A 21687-nucleotide genomic window follows, 5' to 3' on the forward strand; every position below is an offset into this window, starting at 1 on the left:
TTCTCTGCTGTGGTGACTCGATCTAGCCTTTGGTTCTGTGGTTGCGTTTCCCTTCCAGAGAAGTGTTTGCTCTCTACATTTTCAAGTCTTTCTTATGAAATTCTATGGCAATACATTTGTTTAGATAAGATTATACTGCCTATTTTGTATACTGCCTATACTGGTTTTTAGCATCCCCTTGTCTCTTGACATTTTAACTGACCCGTCATTTCAGGGTTTGATTAGTATGTTTTCTACCTTCAGAGCTGCTGCCCCCCTCACAGAGCATGTTGGGTAACATCCTTTGCGTGAACTCTGTCATTGCTTACGCTGCGCTTCGATCTAGAGAATATTTGGAGTGATAGATGAGTTCGGTTGATAATGATGGACATGCTGAACTCTGCAGAAATAACATTTGTGTTAAAATGACTTTCGTTTATGTAACAGGACTTTTTGAAGGACTTGGTTAGGACAGATTTGTTTTTCACACTAGATTTCAGATGACATACACTTAACTATATTGTCCGAACACCTCAGGGAGGGGTCTTTGTATACCTCTGCTATATTTAGCCGAAGATCACAGTAATTAGGTTCCTGAGCAAGTGTTAAATGTTTTTCCTTCTCAATGGACTAGTGTCTCTTTAGTTGTTTTGCTAATACTTTTAAGGAATATTCTTGGTTAAATACAACTGAAGCTCCAATGACAACATTTGTGTTACGCTTTTGATTACCACAGTAGATCATTTTGCCCATTCATCTTCATCTTCATCTTCATCTATGTAGAAAAGTAGCATGAGCATGATTACTAAGGATAAGGATTTTTGTCAGTAATTTAAATGACTTTTCCAGATTTAGAAATCACACTTTTAAAATTAGGCATCCTCATATATTTTTCAAGACATGGGAACCCTGTTTTTTCAACAACAACAAAAAAGCTTTATAAGGGGTGAATTAAAATAAGAAATATCTTAATTTTTTGCTGATTTAGCTTAATTTAATGCTTGTTTTTTTTCTTACTTTAAATGAGGCCCCGTTGGAAGTTTGCTATGCCCTGGCCTCTTGGTTATAAACCACTTATTTAGGCCATAAAAGATCAAATTATGTTTTATATGCTTATATTTGTGTACTTAGAAGTTCATTGCTGTAAGTAAGTTTATTTGTTTTTAGAAACTGATGGATATGTCAAAATTATTTTCTGTTGTAATTGGCACTTTGCCCAAGATACTGTTGATAGATCTTACATTCAGGGTTCCCAATTCCAGAAAACCTGGAAATATTAGGGGAGCTTTTGAAAATATTAATTCCCAGGCCTGGAAAATTCATAGAAAAGTAAAAGTCTTGTTTAAAGTCATGGAAATTAGTTTTGTTTATGGACTCTCATGAAGCTGAATCCTCAATAAGCTGCTATTCAAATCTCAGGCTTTTATTTTGCAACTTTTGGAGACTTCTGTATATTGGTATATTTATCTGTTAATTCCAATAATTGGTGCCTAAAATAGAAATGGAAATCTTCCTCAACTAAAACCTTTATTGTGATAAATGAATGTAGATTTACTTGTTCCATCATGAACGACTGGAAAAAATCATGGAAATATATTGATTTAAAAAGGGTGGGAACATTTATTTTGCTTTTCACCCAGCATATTTGTTTATCCTGGGTTTTCTATTCAATTCAAATTCAAAAAAGCTTTATTGTCTATCCCCACAGGAGTAGAAATTTGGCTTTAGACCAGGGCTCAACAAACAATACGAAAGACAACCACACAAGAACAATTTAAGATTGTTAACCCCCTTTACCAGCCATGTTTATAATCCTTAAAAGTCTGTTTTTGCATTTAACAGAAAGAGAGTTGTACCAGGATACAATGTTGAAAGTGAGCACAGATTCAATGAGTGATGTATACACAACTAGAATGTCCTTTTCAATATTAAACCTCCTCAATTTCCTCAGTAATGCTTATCAAATTTAAGCTGGGAATCAATCTCCGTACCCGGGTATTTAAAAGATCCCACCTGCTCAATTTCTTCTCCATTAAGTAAGACTTAACCTAATTAAGGCTTAAAAAGTGTACGTGCATTATTAGCCCCACAATACATTTCTTTGGTTTTGTTACTATTAAGCTGCAAAGAACTCCCCTCCGTCCAGGGTGTGAGAGAATTAACAAAATTAAAATAAATGTCCAGTGTTCTAAAGCTTTCCAATAATATTGCTGCAAATTAAGTTAAATGTATATGCAATGCCTAGCTTTCCATGTGCAATCAAGACTATTTCAGTGAGATGTAAATGAGAACTCTCAGCTCTGAAAGAACTATTGAGTTCTTTCCAAAGGCGACAATAAAGGCTTTTGAGAGGCTGTTCCATCTGCTGGTTTTGAGAAATCTCTGATCCTCAATGTTCACTGGCCTTTTACTCTCCCCAGAGAGAAGCAGTGATTTGCACATAGCTGGTATGAACAGGCGCAGGTGAAGCCCTCATCCTCACAAGAATGCAGAGGCAGTGAAACTGTACGAGATGCAATTAAAAATCCTAATAATAAATCTCCTCTGGTGCTGCGTTGACAGTCACGCCATCGTGTGGCACAGTAGATGATGTTGGCTGATGAAGTTTAAATAATGAGACTGGTCAATAACAGAGGCTAAAAGTTGACAAGTATGCAAGTGGTGCAGAATTTACACATTTGTAATGCAAATATTGGTGTTATTGAACAGGGTTATTTTTGAATATCTCGTGCATGGGAGTCTCAATATGCGTAGATAATTATGGAAGATAATGTGTTCCATCAGATGGAGTTGTCAACTGCTTTGCCAACAGCTTCACACGTCTCTTAATGGCATATGAGATCTCTGGAGAAGACACTTTATCTCACCCGTCCATATGTTATATGCTGCCACTGTGCCGCTGAGCGCGAGCTGTCGTCTCAAACAGACAGGCTTTAGATTGGACTGGCTCCCTCCACTCCCACACATTTCACCTCCATCTTTCCACAGCCGCCTTGAGTGGAGCGCCGTCAGTCTCCCTCGTTTGCCTTCCAGCACTTATCCAAACACCCATTAAAGCATGTCTGTTTACACAGTTGTATGCTTGTTTGCAGAGCAATAAATAGAAGAACAGTTTGTTTCGTTGTCAATGTTGAGCTCAATCTCTCCCTACCTCTTTTGTTCATAGCTAGGGCGGGTCGATATAATTAAAGATAATACACCAAAAAATTACATTTCTGTCATCATTTAATCACCCTCATGTCATTCCTCACTGGTATGACTTTCTTTTTCCATAAAATGTCAGTGTAGGTTGCCAACTGAATCCTAATAGTGTCTCTGATTCAATGTTTAATGGCAAAAACAACATTAAACGACTTAGTAAGTTTGATTAAAAAAAGAAAAAAAACTAATCAGTTCTGTCTGAATCAAAGAATCATTTTAAAACTTTCATTTATTTATTGTTTAGTCTATTTTCTTTAACATGTTTCATTAATATGGTACCATTCAAAAGTTTGGGGTCTGTAATTTTTTACTGCTCTTTAAAGAAGTCTCTTACGCTCACCAACTTCACCAAGGCTGCATTTATTTGATACAAAAAAAAGGTAAAAACAGTATTTTCTGTTTTAATATATTTTACATTTTTATATATTCCTGTGATGGCAAAACTGTTTTCAGCATTACTTCAGTCTTCAGTGTCACATGATCTTTCAGAAATTATTCTAATATGATTTGGTGCTCAGAAAAACTTTTATTAGTATCAATGTTAAAACAGTTGTATGCTTAACATTTTAATGTTCTTAAAATAAATAAATAAATAAAAATCCTAAATTCTTTATTTTTGTGGAAACTGTGATCCAAGGGGTTAATAAAGGCCTTCTAAAGCGAAGTGTTGCGTTCTTGTAAGAAAATTGTCCAGATTTAAAACTTTATCGGCTAAAATAACTAGCTTCTGGCAGTGTGTGTGTGTGTGTGTGTGTGTGTGTGTATATATATATATATATATATATATATATATGTATGTGTATATATATATATATATATGTATGTGTATATATTAGGGGTGTAACGGTACGCAAAAATCACGGTTCGGTACGTACCTCGGTTTTAAAGTCACGGTTCGGTTTATTTTCGGTACAGTAAGGAAAAGAAATGCAAACATTAAACTGCAGGTTGTTTATTACTATAAACTTTTTTAACAATTTGTTTACACTTTTTTAAACACTTTTTAATATAATAAAATATATATAAAATAAAAAAAAGAATAAGAAATAAAATACTGCTGCAAAGTTCTCCACTAAATAAAATACTCTGTCTCAAACCAATATCACATAATAAATTTAATGAAAAATATAAATAAATAACTATGATTACAGTTTAGCATTACCAATCCCAGCTTGTAGGCCTGCTCATATTTAAAAATTAAGACTGGGAAAAAAAATTAACTTTAATTGCACAATTTGCTGTAATTAATTGCAATTCCTCCAAGCTTGTAATCATCAATAATTAAACTTATAATCACCTAATTAAATGAAACACCGGGGAAAAAAGGAACAGAAAATAGCCCTATATTAAAATAATATTAAACATATATATCAATGTATTATTATTTTTCAATAATCAATCAACAATCAATTTAAGATTTTTTTTTTCTTTTTTTTTTTTTTACTAATTATCAAAATAAAATATATTCCTACAAAGCTATTATTACCAGAGCATGTGATCAGAGCAGGTCATTTTACCATTGTTGCCAGCATGACTATACCAGCTCAGCAAACAGAAGTCCACTAGTACTGAGAAATTTCACCTTATTTGAGCGGACTTTGCTTTTCCAGTGCGTGATCGGTACATGATTGGAGTGTTTGGGCCGTTAACGACAGAGCAGAACGCGCAGCGCAAACACGGAGTCGAACATTGAACATTGAGCAGAGAGCGCAGCGCGCAGACCATGGCGCAGACACACACACACACACGCGCGCGGAACGGAGAGTGCGGCGGCGCACACGGAGCGGAAAAACTTTTTTTTCGCCCTGCAGTCGATTTCATTGGTTTAGGTTAGAGTGACGACGGGTAAAACTGGTAAACCTTTAGAATCAGCTGCAGGGCGGGATTTGCGCTGAACGCGGAGACTTCCGCCACTTAATATGTTCGTGTGGAAACACGAAAATGTACCTATGTTCCGCACACAAAATATTGCATTTGGTCATTCGGTACACACGTGCACCGAACCGAAAGCCCTGTACCGAAACGGTTCGGTACGAATACACGTACCGTTACACCCCTAGTATATATATATATATATATATATATATATGTATGTGTATATATATATATATATATATATATATATATGTGTGTATATGTATGTGTATATATGTATATGTGTGTGTGTATATATATATATATGTGTATATATATGTATAACTATGAAAGATATTGACCATTTGTTTCTTCACAAAGCTCTATTCACACCAACTTGGTTTTTAGGCATTTCTCTATCAGTTCTCTGTTCGCTCAATCTCCTGATCTTACCTCATTCAAAGAGCCAGTGTTTTTTCTTTCTCCCTTGTGCGTTTTCATCCTAACATTGCTTTAGGCTGATAGCTTATGTGGAAATAGTCGTGGGCAAGACGACTGCGTTCAATAACCAAGCGGAGATGCAGCAGTCACACCCGTCCTCTTGAGACACATTGCGTCACTTTCTTCTGCGTCTGTGTGGTGTTAATTTAGTCATGCGGCCTGGGAAAAACTCAAGTACGGCCACAATCGGCCCAGTCGCCTGATCTAGAGTGACATCAGGGCGGGCTGACCTCTGACCTTGAATCCTGACATGTTCATTCTGTCTCTTGCTCTGGTCAACCGTACAGCAAAACTGTCAGCCAGAACTGATTGATGAAGCTTAGCGAAGGTCTAAATGATCAACTAATTGACAAGGAGGACCGTTAGGCTTTTTTGTCAGTAATGTTCTCTGACAAGTGTTTCCACTCGGTGATATGTGACCATTCCCAAAATGCACTCTTCCTGTGTTGCTCTGAAAGGTATAGCCTAACGCATCTAATCACTCAGTTCATGCTTTCAAAAAGCAGATGTTTGCCCTTAACAGGGTTGTTTTGTTTGCTCTGACAGATATGCAAAGAATTGAGCTTTCTGGTGTCATTTTTCCCCATATTGAGATTGACTCCTTTAAAAGAGGTGGATTGCTGGAGCACATGAGCAACGTTGTAAACCAGTGTAACGCTGCTCTCTACAGGCAGCAGTGTGTGGAACACTTTACACATTTGCTCTTCAAAGGTGAAATCAAAATATACATTCTTAATATAGTCCTCTTGTCTTATTGTGCATGGTTTAGCATGTTATTTCAAAGAAAAACAACTGAATATGGCCCAGAAATGTTGGAATCTTTCTGCCATTGTGTGGCAATGTTTGTCCAAACAATGGAGGACAGTTTTGGAGACTGTCGTTACTTTTACAAGTTAGTTTGGTGCTGCTATTGATGCAGAAATTGCTTACACAGTGGCATTTAATGAGTCCAATGTGACTCATTTTCTTATGAACAGCATCATTGTCTGGAGTCTATTTTTGTGATGTGAACTGGTGATTAAATAAAGAAGAGGAGCGAGTTTGTGCCTCTCTAAGGGCCATGTCTATTTCTGCAAGATGTGAGGGAATATATAGTCGCATTTTTTTAGAAGTCCCATTAAAAGCATTGCTCATTATTGAAGAGAATCTTTGTTAAAATGAAGAGGACTTGTTTTTGTGGTGATCCTTTCTTGTGGCAACCCATTCTGAGATGTCTTTTCTGTCCCCTGTGCACAGATGTGAAGGGGCCGGCCAGCCACCACTTCTCCTGCGGCCAGTCGCCATTCACGGAGCCCTGCGTTTGGGAGAGGAAGTACTGCATCCTGACCGATAGCCAGCTCATCCTGCTCAACAAGGAGGAAGAGGTGAGAGCGCTCCTTCCCTATGCTTTATCCCCTCATTCTTCTCTCTTCCTCTCCCTCCTAATGAAGAGCAAGGGACGGTTAAAGAAAGACACGCAGATGATGTTTGTGCTTTGTTGTACGTTTCCCCTTTTGAGGGTTAAATGCTTACGGATGTAATTTATTGACCTGGATGGATTTAGTTTTCCAAACGACATTTGAGTTATTTACATATGATTTGTGAATCGAGTAAAATCGCAAAGCAAATTTAACTGACCTTCTTGAGGAAAACTAGTCCCATCCGAACTGTTGTAAAGAGACTTGTTTTGCAGTTTAATGATTTGTCCTCTTCTGTTCTGGATTGCAGCGCATCACTGTCTCTGTGCAGGGCAACCGATTTCACCTTGAGGTTATTAAAGGGAATAATCAATTCACTTAATGTATTGATATAGTTTCTGATTGACAGATTGCTTTCAGATTCAGTTTAACGGTTAGTTAATTAGTAGCAATGTTAGGGAAAAGGACTTTCTTACCCGCTGTTAGAATGTGTACCCCTGTGACCTGCACCTACTGACCTCTGACCTCTGACTTGTTCTCAGATGCCATCTGAGGTCCATGAAAGCCCCACAGCATCCTCATCAAAGGGCCGCAGCCTGAGAAGGACAGTCAGTGTGCCCTCTGAAGGACAGTTCCCAGAGTTTCCACCAGAGGGAACCTCCATTATGTTAGGTAAGATCCATGTGGTGCTTCTGTTAAGATGGCAAAACTGCACTGTGCACTCTTTCAGGCAGAACAACCATGAATACAGAATTTTAATAGGGTTATCATCAGATTATATATTTAATTGTTCATGCCTTTCCGCCTGTTTCTACATTTAGATTATCTTTGCTGTCATCTAACATGCAAAGTTTATTTTAAATGTAACATTATTAATATTTGATAACATTGATAAATGGCTACATTTTTAAATGTAGTTTTTAGCAAATAATAATTAATTTACTGTTGTATTTATGAAATCATTTACATTTTTGATACAAGTAGAATATAGAATTTTAATATCAGCCATGTATCAGTTATCAGACAAGATGAAATTCATTATTGGCTTAAGCTATTAAAGCTACACTGTGTGATTTTTACCCCCATCTAGTGGTGAAATTGTATATGACTACCCAGTGAATATTAGTTTCTGTTCCTCTCAATTTCAAGGGCGTTTTAACTCCTACGGTGGCCGTATTATTCCAAGATTAACATGGCTTCCAGTTATCACTTCGTCCATGACAATAATAAACAATACGTCTAAAATGAATAAAACTACAGGACAGATGTCAGGAGGTAAACGTCACCCTTGGAATCGGCTATCCCAGCATAATCAGATTAGGCTAACGTTACAATGTGTACAAAGTAAAAGCAATTAAAAATAACTAAAATTTACAGTGTCCTTTTTTATATATATATAGCTTAAAAAATTGCGCCTTTAAAACTATTCATTACCTGTGATCTGTCGCAGCACAGATTTATGTTACAAGGTAAACAATACTTTTTCACCATTGACGCGAGGATGAAGTTATACTAGAGGTCGTTCTGGCGTTATGCACAACCATGCTATGGTTAGACAAGCAACTATAAAACTTCGAATTTACACAAATGAATTACAACAGGCTGAATTACCTGTCGAGAAGAAAGCAGGCAACCTCGGCGTCCGTTTTAAAATATTTTCTCCTCATGAGCTCTTTCCATCTGGGAAAAGTTACTCCAATATTGACTGTGGTCTTGCTGATTTGTCTGTCGCGTTGACGTTTTAATTCTCTCTTTCAAATGTGAGTACGCACACACACACACACACACACTATCTTTCAAATCTGCCGGCACTCGCGAGCTCCCGAGTAATCTCCCCCTCGCATTCGTCTCTGCGTCACTGAGTGTAAAGCGCGAAAGGCGAAGCTTTAATTTACTGGTATGTCCCTCTTTGGCTAAAGTAGTTTCAAGATGGAGGGGCAACATGGCGACCAGCATTCGAACCCCTCACCCATATGTACTTTCAATGGCAGATTATAAACTTACGAGAATACTTTATTACTTGAAAGAAGTAAATATACATTAATGAGCACATATATTTTTGAAAGAACTAAGTGTTTTTTGCTAAGAATCAACTAAAAAAGTTACACAGTGTAGCTTTAATAATCAATCAATATTGTGATGCCAATATTCACTGTAGCATTTAATTCATTGTAGCAAATAATTCATGTCTTATTTTCTGAGGAATAAGTATAGTATAGAAATTTAATATCAAATATCTATTAGTTTTTGGATGTAAGATCAATATATTTTTTTTTATTCTGAATGTATTTTATTGTAGTTATGCTTAGACTACATTTTTTAATAGCTAGAATCTTCTCTTTTGCAGTCTTTTTAAAAAATACTTTAATAACTTTCATGCAGTAATCACGAGCCATTGGAAATGTCATTGATCAAAAGGTGTGGAAACGCTGATTCAAACAATAAAAGGACCTCTAGATACTTTTGACAGAGGTTTTTTGTTCGGTCTGTAAGATTTCAAATATGAAGCTTATACTGGTGGATCAAATGGCACTCTTTTAGCATTTACTGTAGCTTTAAGATGTTGTTAAGCAGGCACACTCACACTGCAGCTTATAGAATACGGATTTGCGCACTAGCAGGCTGAGCATGAGGTGAATCATGAACAAAATCACGTCAGTAGGTGCATTTGTAACACCAGGGCCATTACTCTGAATCCACTGCCACGAGCACGGAGGATCAGGATAACAAAGCAGTGGATTTAAAAGGCAACAACGCAGGGCTTAGAGAAACATCAGATTGGGGGCGAAAATATGCATGCTAAAAACTGCAGAATATTTCGCAAAAACAAAGATCAGTTGTGCGGCAGAATCAAATGCATAATTCTTCACATATACACACACGCTGCCCTCATTGTTTCTACATGAGATTGTTTTGTCTTGCTTTTGTCAGCGATTACTCACTCTAATGTTGAACCAAACCTTAATGACTTTCTTCAGTGAAACACAAAATAAGATATTTTGAAGAATGTTTCAACTGTTTTTGTTCATATTATGAAAGTCAATGGGGTCCAAAACAACATTGGACCCCATTGACTTTCATTGTATGAACAAAAAACAATGAGACCTTTTTCAAAATGTCATTGTTTGTGTTCCACAGAAGAAAGAAAGTCAAACGGGTTGAATGGCATGAGGATAAGAACATGCTTTCACAATTTAGATTTTTTGAATTAGCTATCCCTAAAACTGAGTCAAACGGAAGCTCCCTAGTCCCTACCCAATGCAAACTGGTCTGAAAGCAGATTAATTAGGGGGAATTTTTAGTGGTTGTAAGAATTATGATTCACATCCTTTCTCTCTTTTATTTCCGTCTTATTCATCCCTCCATATCTGCACTTTTTCTCATAACTTTTCGTTATGTTTGAGTAACTTCAGTACATTTGGATAGATTTGATCCTGTGACCTCTGCGGGCAGGGCGTGCTTGTGCGAGGAGGAGTATAGAGGAATGTAATTCCATGGAACAAAACTCACTGTTGTCAATGTGTTAGTTTTCTTTCTGTTTCTCTCTGCGGACAGAGGGGGGGGCAGTGTTGCTTTCCCTTCCAGGCCTGGGGACGGGGGGGGGAGGCAATAACTGAAGCTGCCCTCTGACTGGTCTCACATTCAGCGCCAGTACGTGCGGGGGTGCGGACACTGACCCAGTGGGCCGGTTGCTAAAGGCAGCGGTCAGAGAAATGCACAAATCTCTGTGACTAAGAGAGTCATTCATTCTCCAGACCCTCGTAAGCTGCACCGCCACGGATTCATAGAACGAGAGGAGAGGGTTATTTATATGTTAATGTTCACTCTGTTTGACAAAGAGGAATTCTGTGGCCATTCAGAACACGTTGAGTCTCGAGAGGGTGTTGAATTCACAGCAACAAAAATGTAGTGAGATCATACGTGGTTTTTAGTTTGTTTCGATCTGTGAATCATACTTATTTTTTTTCTTTTGTTGCAATGAGGAGAGATACATCACTTACTGAAGCTTCAGCTCCGTCTTTCTCACAGTTGTCAAGACAATGAGTTTCTGACTTCTCTCACATAGCAAACAGAGATATTTATAAACTATGTTTTGATGGTTGATGTTGGTTTTCATTTTTCTCTCACACACACACACACACGTACAAGAGGAGAACATCTGATTTAAAAGGTTTGCTAAAAAAATAAAAATTCTGTTCCCTCACTCACCCTCACTCCAGACTTTCTTTCTTCTGCAGAACACAAAAGAAGATGTATTGTAGAATTAATGTTTCAGTGGTTTTCGTCCATGCAAGGAAAGTAAATGGGGTTCAAAACAACATTTGACCCCATTTACTTTTATTGTATGACAAAAGTAAATAAATATATTTTTTTAAAATATCTTCTTGTGTGTTCCACAGAAAACTTAACTTAAGTCATACAGTTTTAGAACTAAAAGAGGATAGTAAATAATGACAACATTTTAATTATTAGATGAGCTATCCGTTTCAAATCCGATATTTGAAATGATAACATCCAAATGTTCCGTTTAACCTCTGGGGTAAAAGTAATGAAGCGTTTAATAGAGACTAAAATAGAATAATGGTTATCTATTTTGGTAGATGAAATGCATCTTGTCGCACTACCTAATATGTCCAATTGATTTTGCTATTAATATATGTCGATGCGAGAAGGATGTCTCAGCTTTACAGATCTACTTATATTGTTCCCCAAGTCTGTCTTTGTGCAACATTTTTTTTAGGATTTTATTGAAAGAAATAAAAAGAATGAAAATAGTTCAGTGAGCAGTGTCATGGGGCACGCTGTCCTGAAAAAATTCACATTTTACGTGGTGGGCGAGATCAAAAGTACTTCCTGGCGTATTTAGGGCAAGGGAAACTGCTACCAGTATGTTGATAGCTGAATATCTTTGTTTTGCTCTTTGTGGGAAGCAATGTATGGAAGCTTAAGGTTAACAATATTAAATTTGAAATGTAATATGCAAAATGGCAATACAATATGCAAATAATTACAAAGAAATATTATAATGACTTTAATCTTAAAGAGCAGATACTAATATTAAATCTGATACATACCCTAGAACTTCATTCTTATGGAAGCTTATGGGTTGCGATATTCAATTTTAAATGTAATATGCAAAATGGCAATGCAATATGATGTATTAAAATCACAGATGATAAGGTATGTTTAACATGTTCAAGCAAAAATTGTAGCAAAATGATCATTTAAATGTTATTTTTCTTAATTGTATATATTTATAACAACTGATTGTTGTTTATGCATCAATTATAGGCCTATAATAAAACGATGTCCATCCGGACATGCTAATAAGTGTTCTTTATAATAATAATAATAATAACAAGCATGAGGAGAAGAGCTTTAGTTTCACTATCTGTTCAATTTGACATAATTTTTTGCCATCTGAGTGAAAGGTATAAGGGGTGATCAAACAGAGCGCGTTTTTGCTCCTAAAAAACACGGACGCTCATAAACGGTAATCTTCATTCCACGTTCACACAGAGCGCATTACCAGTAATTTACTGGTAATGTTACAACTTCCTTTACTGGTAATGTTACAACTTCCCTTACTGGTAAATTGCCGGGACCAATTTACCGGTATTTTTGAAAAGGTCCTGTTCACACATGATCTCTTACTAGTAATTTACTGGTAATTTACCAGTAAGGACTGTATGTGTGAAAGGGGCTATTGCCCCTGATGAAGTCAGTTTGAGATGATTTGAGCTTTTGCGTTATCCTGCTGAAGTAGCCATTAGAAGATGGTAAACTGCGGTCAGAAAGGGATGAACACATGGTCAGCAACATTACTCAGGCAGGCTGTGGCTTTTAAACGATGCTCAATTGGTACTAAGCAGCCCAAAGTGTGGCAAGAAAATATCCATCACACCACCAGCACCTGCTGGTTAAAATATATGTTTAAATTATATGCCAAAACTAGTGTAGGAAATAACAAATGTAAAATATATTAGTGAATTTGAATGATCATTTTGCTCCAAATGTTGCACATATGGTATGGAAAATGTAAATTTAAATACAGAAATGCATTGCATTTTACATATTGCATTGCCATTTTGCATATTGCATTGCCATTTTGCATATTACATTTCAAATTGAATATTGCTACCCATAAGCTTCCATAAGAATGAAGTTCTAGGGTATGCATGCATCATATTTAATATTAGTATCTGCTCTTCAATATTAAAGTCATTGTAATATTGTAATATTTTTTATATATTAAGACCATAATTTTTCTTGTTGCATTTTTCTTCTTGACCATGTTTTTAGGGAGCCATTAGTTTAGAGTAGAGTCAAACAAATAAATTGCAATGCTGGGTTTTTAGGGTTACAAAATTTCTGTATGCTTTAACTTTCCCTAACCCTTCCCAGCAAGTTAGAAGCCTGGATTTTGGATATGTTCATCCCAGAACATTCCTCTTTCATTCTCTAAACTAAAGTGTCAGGATCCTGCAATATTCCTGCACCTCACAGACTCCCCATAAAGTAACTCCAAATACATAGTTATAGGCTTGGAAGGCAGTTGCTTTGACCTCTATAAAAGCTTTTCCAGTGAGCTAGAAGACAGAAGCTTCAGTTTGTTCATCTCCAAACAACCATCTTGCACTCTATAAAGTGTAATCTGTTAAAAATGATTTGAATTAGCTTATCTTTGATTTAATGTATCGACTCTGTTGTGTGGGTAACATTAAAAATTGTTAATCACCAAGTTTCTGCAACATTCTGATGCATTTTTTGCATTGTTGCAACATTTATCTCTAAATTTCCTTAGAATTGGAAGGGAAAACTATAGATCAGATACCTTTAAAACAGTCAGCAATGATGCCAGTCGGCAGTGAACATATTGTGTGACTTTGGCATGCTGGGAGATTCAAATTGCAAATATTTCCCTGCCAGACTTGTTGCCATGATACATTTCACAGTGTGAGCTGCAGTTATATAGCTTCAATAATATCCCATATTAAGTGAAAAATAGGCATTATTTAATTGATTTAAACAAGGACTCTGAGGGTTAACTATCTATAATATTTTACACGGCAACCAAATTTAATTTACACTGAACCAAACCCTAAATCCTAAGCTTATTTCAAATATAAACCAAACTTTTGATGAATTACATGTCTTTTGAAAATGCAAATCTAGTTACAGTAGGTTTTTTTTTTTTTTTTTTGCTTTCTTATGACATTAGGCTAATTGTCTAATTGATTTATTTTGAATCCACCTATACAGTATGAAATAGCATTCAACACAATGCTGTTGCTCAGAAAAATCGAGTCGAGTTGTACATCCAGCTGCTTCACTTCCCCCATTCATTCCACTATATTGTTATGCACTACTGAGATTTTCCTGTCCTTTCTCACGCATGTAACAGGTGAAATGTGTTACACAATGAGTGAAATACAATAGTGCAACCATACTTTTATATTTCTGGTCATGTCGATTATCATAATCAATGCTATAAGCTATTTATTATGGCTTTATTTCTTCAAAACATTTGATCTTAGGGACTGTCATCCCATCCTTGCATCTTTTTTCCCCATATAATGATGACTGAATATAAGTACATTCCTGGTAATTTAATGTCTGAAGATGGACGGTGTGCTGTCGTCTATAGATTAAAGAATCCTTTTGAAAGGACAGCCATTGTTGTGGTTTTCAATAGACACGGAGAAAAACAGAGTGGGTTTGACTGGAGCGGACTCAGGCTTTACTGCATTCCTCAGTGAGTGTTTCGACCGAGTGAAGGGGGTGTGAGAGACTTCACTCACTGAACACCGGCTCGGCTCATCTCATCTGCTCTCTGGGATTGTTTCATTTTGTTTTCTTGGAGGGATGTGACTATAACTGATTGCGGGATCGATATCAACCATGGAGTTTATAGGTATGTTTTCCGAAGCACTTTATATTCAACGGTTGTGTACGGCAGTAAGTTGTAAGAGTTTGAATTGCCGCCGCATATTTGATCGTTCGGTCCTCTAACGTTACTAGGATTTGTATTTCTCCATGCACTGTTCGACCACCACATTTTAATTGAGATTTTCACCCTTGTTATTATTTCCCATGCTAATGAAGCCTACTGACGATGTGGTGTGTATTCAACAGTTGTCTGAAATAGAAACTTCTTCACGTTTGTAGCCGATACTATTTACGTTTCTGTTTATGATTCGCAATCGATAAACGGTTCTTTCTCATTTCATGATGTGGATGTTTCATGAACGTGTTTTCCCGCCGTTTCGGATGGAACACCATAATAAAACAGCCTCTGAATCTGTGTGAAACATACAGCGTGACTACTAGCATAGTTCAATTCTCCAACGAATGATGCGTATGAGTCGGTTCCTTGTAGTGAATCAATAACACACAGCCCAACCGAAGTAGCCCGACTCCTGAGTAAATGCCTCTTTTGAGTCGGTTCATAATGTGATTCACTAATTGAATTGTTCAAATAGGTTACTGGCGTACTGAATCGCGTGTAGTTATTTATGACGTCGTTTTAACCAGGAATTGTTACTGTCTAGGTTGTAATAGTTTAATCAGTAGTGTTTGATAAAAAAAAACGATATAATAAACTAATGAAATATGAAAGTGCTAAAGGAATCGTTAATGGAACCAGAATCGTTAAGAGGAATTGGAAGCAGAAATGCTTCATTTCTAATTTTGTAGAGGTCTGGTTTTAAAGGGGGACCTTTTCCTTGTCCGGTTTAATTAAAGCCTTATGTAGATTAACAATGGCTCGTTGTTATCGTGCTTTTAACATCAAGTAGAAGAAAGCATCGATTCATCCGCTTGCCTGCACCTCTATCCTTCATTAACGGTCACCCCTCGTGGCGTCCACTGCTGTTATTTATTTGCCCTTTTAATGTCATCTATCCTTTTATGCTCCTGTATTAAAAGCCAGTGGGATGCTTCCTTGAAATGAATCATAGAACACCACCCTGGATTTGAACTTTATTAGTTACTGTATGAGTTTTTCTCAGACCTATCTATCTATCTAGAATCATTCAAATATCATTCAAACTCCCTCAGGATTTGAGATTCCTAAAGCATATTGAAATAATTTGATTTGTCATGAAAAATATTATTTGGATGTAAACTCCTGCTTGGAGTTATTCAATCTTTGTTGCTCATTGCCCTGCCCCCTGTCTGACAAGATTTTTAGGCCTGAAACTTGCTTGTGATAGCATCATCTGAACATGACAGTCATCACATACATTAGCTGTATTGTGTGTGTAGCCCTAAGAGTTTCAGTTTTAAGTGGAAAGGAAGTTAGTACGCCATATGACCCTTTGTTTAAACATCACCACTCTTTTAATACCTGATATTAAACTTGAAAAACCTGTCTGTGGGTTTCCGCCATTTTGACCAAACCTGTTTGACCTTTAGATTCTGAGGTGTCATAAAGTAAAACAATGCAATGCAACTGTGAGTTGCAAGGATCTTAACATAGTGCGGCACACCTGTCTGCTGAGTGTACGAGTGGAAAGGATGTTCTGCATGTCTCCAGTGTCTAAGCTTAGTGTTGTGACATCACTACATTCCAGACATTTGGAATCACATAGAAACAGAGATGAAAAATAAATAGTGAAAGAAGTCTTGTCATCAGGAAAGGAAGAGAATAGATATACTGTTGTGCTTCTGTTTGCACTTGTTTCATTCGAGAACTCATTCTCAAGAGCAATGGTATTTAAGAAGGACCTAATCTGAAATGGCAAAACAAGAGATAAATTGCTGTCTTAAGCCCTATTCGCACGGGATAAGTATTACCTGGTGACCTCTAGTAATTTGTAATAATTGCGGAGGTTGTCTGTGATCTTAATCCCGTGCGAATCGGCAATGTCTGTAATTTGTAAAGTAAAAATTCTCCCGCAAATGACCTACCATATTTCGCCGAACACAGAGGTCTTGTGATAATATTAGTCCCGTGCGAATCGGCATCTCTGTGATTTGGCGGAGTCGTTAATAATTTTTTCAAGGTTTTTGTTTCCTGTGTGCTTTTCTTATCCATCTTTCACGAAGAATGGAGGCTGCGTTGGAGTGTTTTGATAGTATTTTGGGTGCTGGGTCATATCGCTATACACCATACGATACAACTATACAATTTGCAGAAAGAGAAAGCTGAAAACCATCAGAGGAGCAAAAACAAAAAGAAAGATTAGATGGAGATGGATGACATGTATAGCAGCATGTGGTAAAGAACATTCTTCTGTTTATGATATATCATACAGCTAGACCTATAATAACGACAAGACATTTCCAAGCAATAGCCTATTGACATCAAATCCGGGAGATAGGCTAAGTCAGTAAATTCAAGTAAAATCACAGGCTTCACTTATCCTGTGCGAATGCGCCACACGAAATTTAAATGTGGGTGGGTAATTTCTAAATCACACGAGGTCCCCAGATAATACTAATCCAGTGCGAATAGGGCTTTAGTCAGTTAACACTTCTGGAAGTGTTCTGTTGTGCCAACAATCTGTTAATATGGTTTTGCACCATAAATAAGTTTAGAAGTATCGTAAACCCAGCAATAAAAAGAAATATAACCTCTCATAAAATGCGTATATCTGACTTAAAAAAAAAAAAAAATCATTGGGATAACAGGCCGATGGGTAAAAAGTAGTTGTGAGAAAATCCTGTCCGGGCCCAGTGGTTTCCACTTACCGACTAAAACCCCTCTGCGTTTTGCAGTGGCTTTCATAGAGGATTTTCCCATAGCTTACCGTCTCTGAGCATTATGATGCAGAGAAATGCTGCAGTTGCGTGTGGCGGAAGCGTGGAGCTTTGCTCCACTTCGCTGTTGCCTCTGCTGTTCCACTAAATGTGAATAATTAATGCCTGGCCTGCACATTTCATATCAGGTATCATCATCATCTTTACTGTGATGTTGTGGAGAGGCCTGACAAACAGCCTTTTCATGTATTCCATACTGTTCAGGCATGTAGTATTGATAAGTTTAAACAAGGTTTCTCCTTCTGTAAGGTCTTGTTCTTGTAATCATGCTGGGATAATGAGTAATGATTGCTAACACTCATTCTTGGGCAGGGCTCAACAACAAGGAAGCATGAGGGCAGTGAGACAGTTTTGGGCCTGTTACCTTATGTATTATTATGATCATTTACATACCTTAAACCTGAACAGTTGGTGGCTAATTTTGCTTGTCACCTTTTAATTTTTTTATTTAATGGATTAGCATTGAATGAGGTTTTGTTGTTGCAAGAAAGACTTGTTTTTGTTCCATCTAATCTTGGTAACATTGGTGAGAATGTTTTTTTAATTGTTTGCAAATATATCACACTCTTGAAGACTACTGTATAATTACCAGCTATTATTGCAAATTTTCTTGCCATTTTTTAATGTGATTTATACAGTATCTCAAAAGTGAGTATACCCCTCACATTTCAGCAAACATTTTAGTATATCTACTCAATAGGGGTGTAACGGTACGCAAAAATCACGGTTCGGTACGTACCTCGGTTTTAAAGTCACGGTTCGGTTTATTTTCGGTACAGTAAGGAAAAGAAATGCAAACATTAAACTGCAGGTTGTTTATTACTATAAACTTTTTTAACAATTTGTTTACACTTTTTTAAACACTTTTTAATATAATAAAATATATATAAAATAAAAAAAAGAATAAGAAATAAAATACTGCTGCAAAGTTCTCCACTAAATAAAATACTCTGTCTCAAACCAATATCACATAATAAATTTAATGAAAAATATAAATAAATAACTATGATTACAGTTTAGCATTACCAATCCCAGCTTGTAGGCCTGCTCATATTTAAAAATTAAGACTGGGAAAAAAAATTAACTTTAATTGCACAATTTGCTGTAATTAATTGCAATTCCTCCAAGCTTGTAATCATCAATAATTAAACTTATAATCACCTAATTAAATGAAACACCGGGGAAAAAAAGGAACAGAAAATAGCCCTATATTAAAATAATATTAAACATATATATCAATGTATTATTATTTTTCAATAATCAATCAACAATCAATTTAAGATTTTTTTTTTCTTTTTCTTTTTTTTTTTTACTAATTATCAAAATAAAATATATTCCTACAAAGCTATTATTACCAGAGCATGTGATCAGAGCAGGTCATTTTACCATTGTTGCCAGCATGACTATACCAGCTCAGCAAACAGAAGTCCACTACTGAGAAATTTCACCTTATTTGAGCGGACTTTGCTTTTCCAGTGCGTGATCGGTACATGATTGGAGTGTTTGGGCCGTTAACGACAGAGCAGAACGCGCAGCGCAAACACGGAGTCGAACATTGAACATAGAGCAGAGAGCGCAGCGCGCAGACCATGGCGCAGACACACACACACACACACACACACACACACACACACACACACACACACACGCGCGCGCAGAACGGAGAGTGCGGCGGCGCACACGGAGCGGAAAAACTTTTTTTTCGCCCTGCAGTCGATTTCATTGGTTTAGGTTAGAGTGACGACGGGTAAAACTGGTAAACCTTTAGAATCAGCTGCAGGGCGGGATTTGCGCTGAACGCGGAGACTTCCGCCACTTAATATGTTCGTGTGGAAACACGAAAATGTACCTATGTTCCGCACACAAAATATTGCATTTGGTCATTCGGTACACACGTGCACCGAACCGAAAGCCCTGTACCGAAACGGTTCGGTACGAATACACGTACCGTTACACCCCTACTACTCAAGGAATAATACTATAGAAATGAAACTTTGATATATTTTAGAGTAGTCAATGTGCTGCTTGTATAACTCAACATACAGCCATTATTTTCATAATAGCTGGCAACAAAAGTGTGTACACCCTAAGTGATAATAGCTGTACGTCGTTTAACCATGCAAAGCCACATGTCCTATTCATCATGCTCATGTTTTTTGCCTGCTTGACAGGACCATAGAAATGTGTGTATCTTGTATTAGAGCAGCTAAAATGTGTGCTTTGAGTATCCTCTCATACTGACCACTGGATGTTCAACATGGCACCTCATGGCAAATAACTCTCTAAGGATTTGAGAATTAGGATTGTTGCTCTCCACAAATATGGCCTAGGCTGTAAGAAAATTGGTAACACCCTGAAACTGAGTTACAGTAACAGGCCAGGGTCATACAGAGGTTTTCCAAGACGGGTTCCACTCGGAACAGTCCTCGCAAGGGTCAATCAAAGAAGTTGAGTCCTCGTGCTGTGCGTCAGGTGCAGAAGCTGGCTTAAAAAAACAGACGCATGAGTGCTGCCAGCATTGCTTTAGATGTAGCAGAAGCAGAAGGTCAGCTTGTCATTGCTCAGACCACAGACCACACACTGCAACAAGTCAGTTTGCATGGCCGTCGTCCCAGAAGAAAGCCTCTTCTGAAGCTGGCTCACAAGAAAGCCCGCAAACAGTTTGCTGAAAGCAACCTGTCCAAGAGCATGAATTACTGGAACCTGTGGTCTGATGAGACTAAGATAAACTTGTTTGGCTCAGATGCTGTCCAGCATGTGTGGCGACACACTGGTAAGGAGTACCAAGAAAATTGTGTCTTGCCTACAGTCAAGCATGGTGGTGGTAGCATCATGGTCTGGGGCTGCATGAGTGCTGCTGGTTCTGGGGAGCTGCGCTTCATTGAGGGAAACATGGATTCCAACATGTACTGTGACATTCTGAAGCAGAACATGATGCCCTCCCTTCAGAAACTGGGCCGAACGGCATGATAACGAGCCCAAACACACCGCCAAGATGACAACTGCCTTGCTGAGGTAGCTGAAGGTGAAGCTGATGGTGTGGCCAAGTAGGCTATGTCTCCAGACCTGAATCCTATTGAGCACCTGTGGGGCGTCCACAAGCGGAAGGTGGAGAGGCGCCATGTGTCTAACATCCAACAGCTCCATGATGTCATTATAGAGGAGTGGAAGAGGATCATCCCAGCAACAACCTGTGCAGCTCTGGTGAACTCCATGCCCAGGAGGATTAAGGCAGTGCTAGATAACAATGGTGCTCACACAAAATATTGACACTTTGGACACAGTTTTGACATGTTCACTTAGGGTGTACTCACTTTTGTTGCCAGCTATTTTGACAATAATGGCTGTATGTTGAGTTATTTTCAGAGGACAGTAAATATATACTGCTATATAAGCAGCACATTGACTACTCTAAAATATATCCAAGTTTCATTTCTATAGTATTGTCCCTTGAGTAGATATACTAAAATGTTTGCTGAAATGTGAGGGGTGTACTCACTTTTGTGAGATACTGTATGTTATTATTATTACATTATAAATGTGTGTGTGTGTGTGTGTGTGTGTGTGTGTGTGTGTGTGTGTGTGTGTGTGTGTGTGTGTATACAGTGAGGAAAATAAGTATTTGAACACCCTGCTATTTTGCAAGTTCTCCCACTTGGAAATCATGGAGGGGTCTGAAATTGTCATCGTAGGTGCATGTCCACTGTGAGAGACATAATCTTAAAAAAAAAAATCCAGAAATCACAATATATATATGATTTTTTAACTATTTATTTGTACGATACAGCTGCAAATAAGTATTTAAACACCTGTCTATCAGCTAGAATTCTGACCCTCAAAGACCTGTTAGTCTGCCTTTAAAATGTCCACCTCCACTCCATTTATTATCCTAAATTAGATGCACCTGTTTGAGGTCGTTAGCTGCATAAAGACACCTGTCCACCCCATACAATCAGTAAGAATCCAACTACTAACATGGCCAAGACCAAAG

The 21687-nt window shown here is 37.5% G+C and overlaps 1 protein-coding gene across 4 annotated transcripts in view; it reads left to right on the plus strand.

Moving 5' to 3' along the window:
• rasal2 (RAS protein activator like 2) overlaps positions 1-21687 on the plus strand; it is an 86343-nt gene that overhangs the window by 29298 nt on the left and 35358 nt on the right. For 3 of the 4 annotated variants that reach the window (XM_079877377.1, XM_079877375.1, XM_079877376.1), the window contains exons 2-3: positions 6772-6899; positions 7475-7604. In XM_079877377.1, coding sequence (XP_079733503.1) covers positions 6772-6899; positions 7475-7604 — 258 coding nt within the window. Of the gene's footprint in view, positions 1-6771; positions 6900-7474; positions 7605-14703; positions 14848-21687 lie in introns of those variants that run through there. The other variant, XM_079877379.1, reaches the window with a different exon arrangement.

This window comes from Squalius cephalus, assembly GCF_949319135.1.
Source record: "Squalius cephalus genome assembly, chromosome: 7".
Classification (NCBI taxonomy): domain Eukaryota; kingdom Metazoa; phylum Chordata; class Actinopteri; order Cypriniformes; family Leuciscidae; genus Squalius; species Squalius cephalus.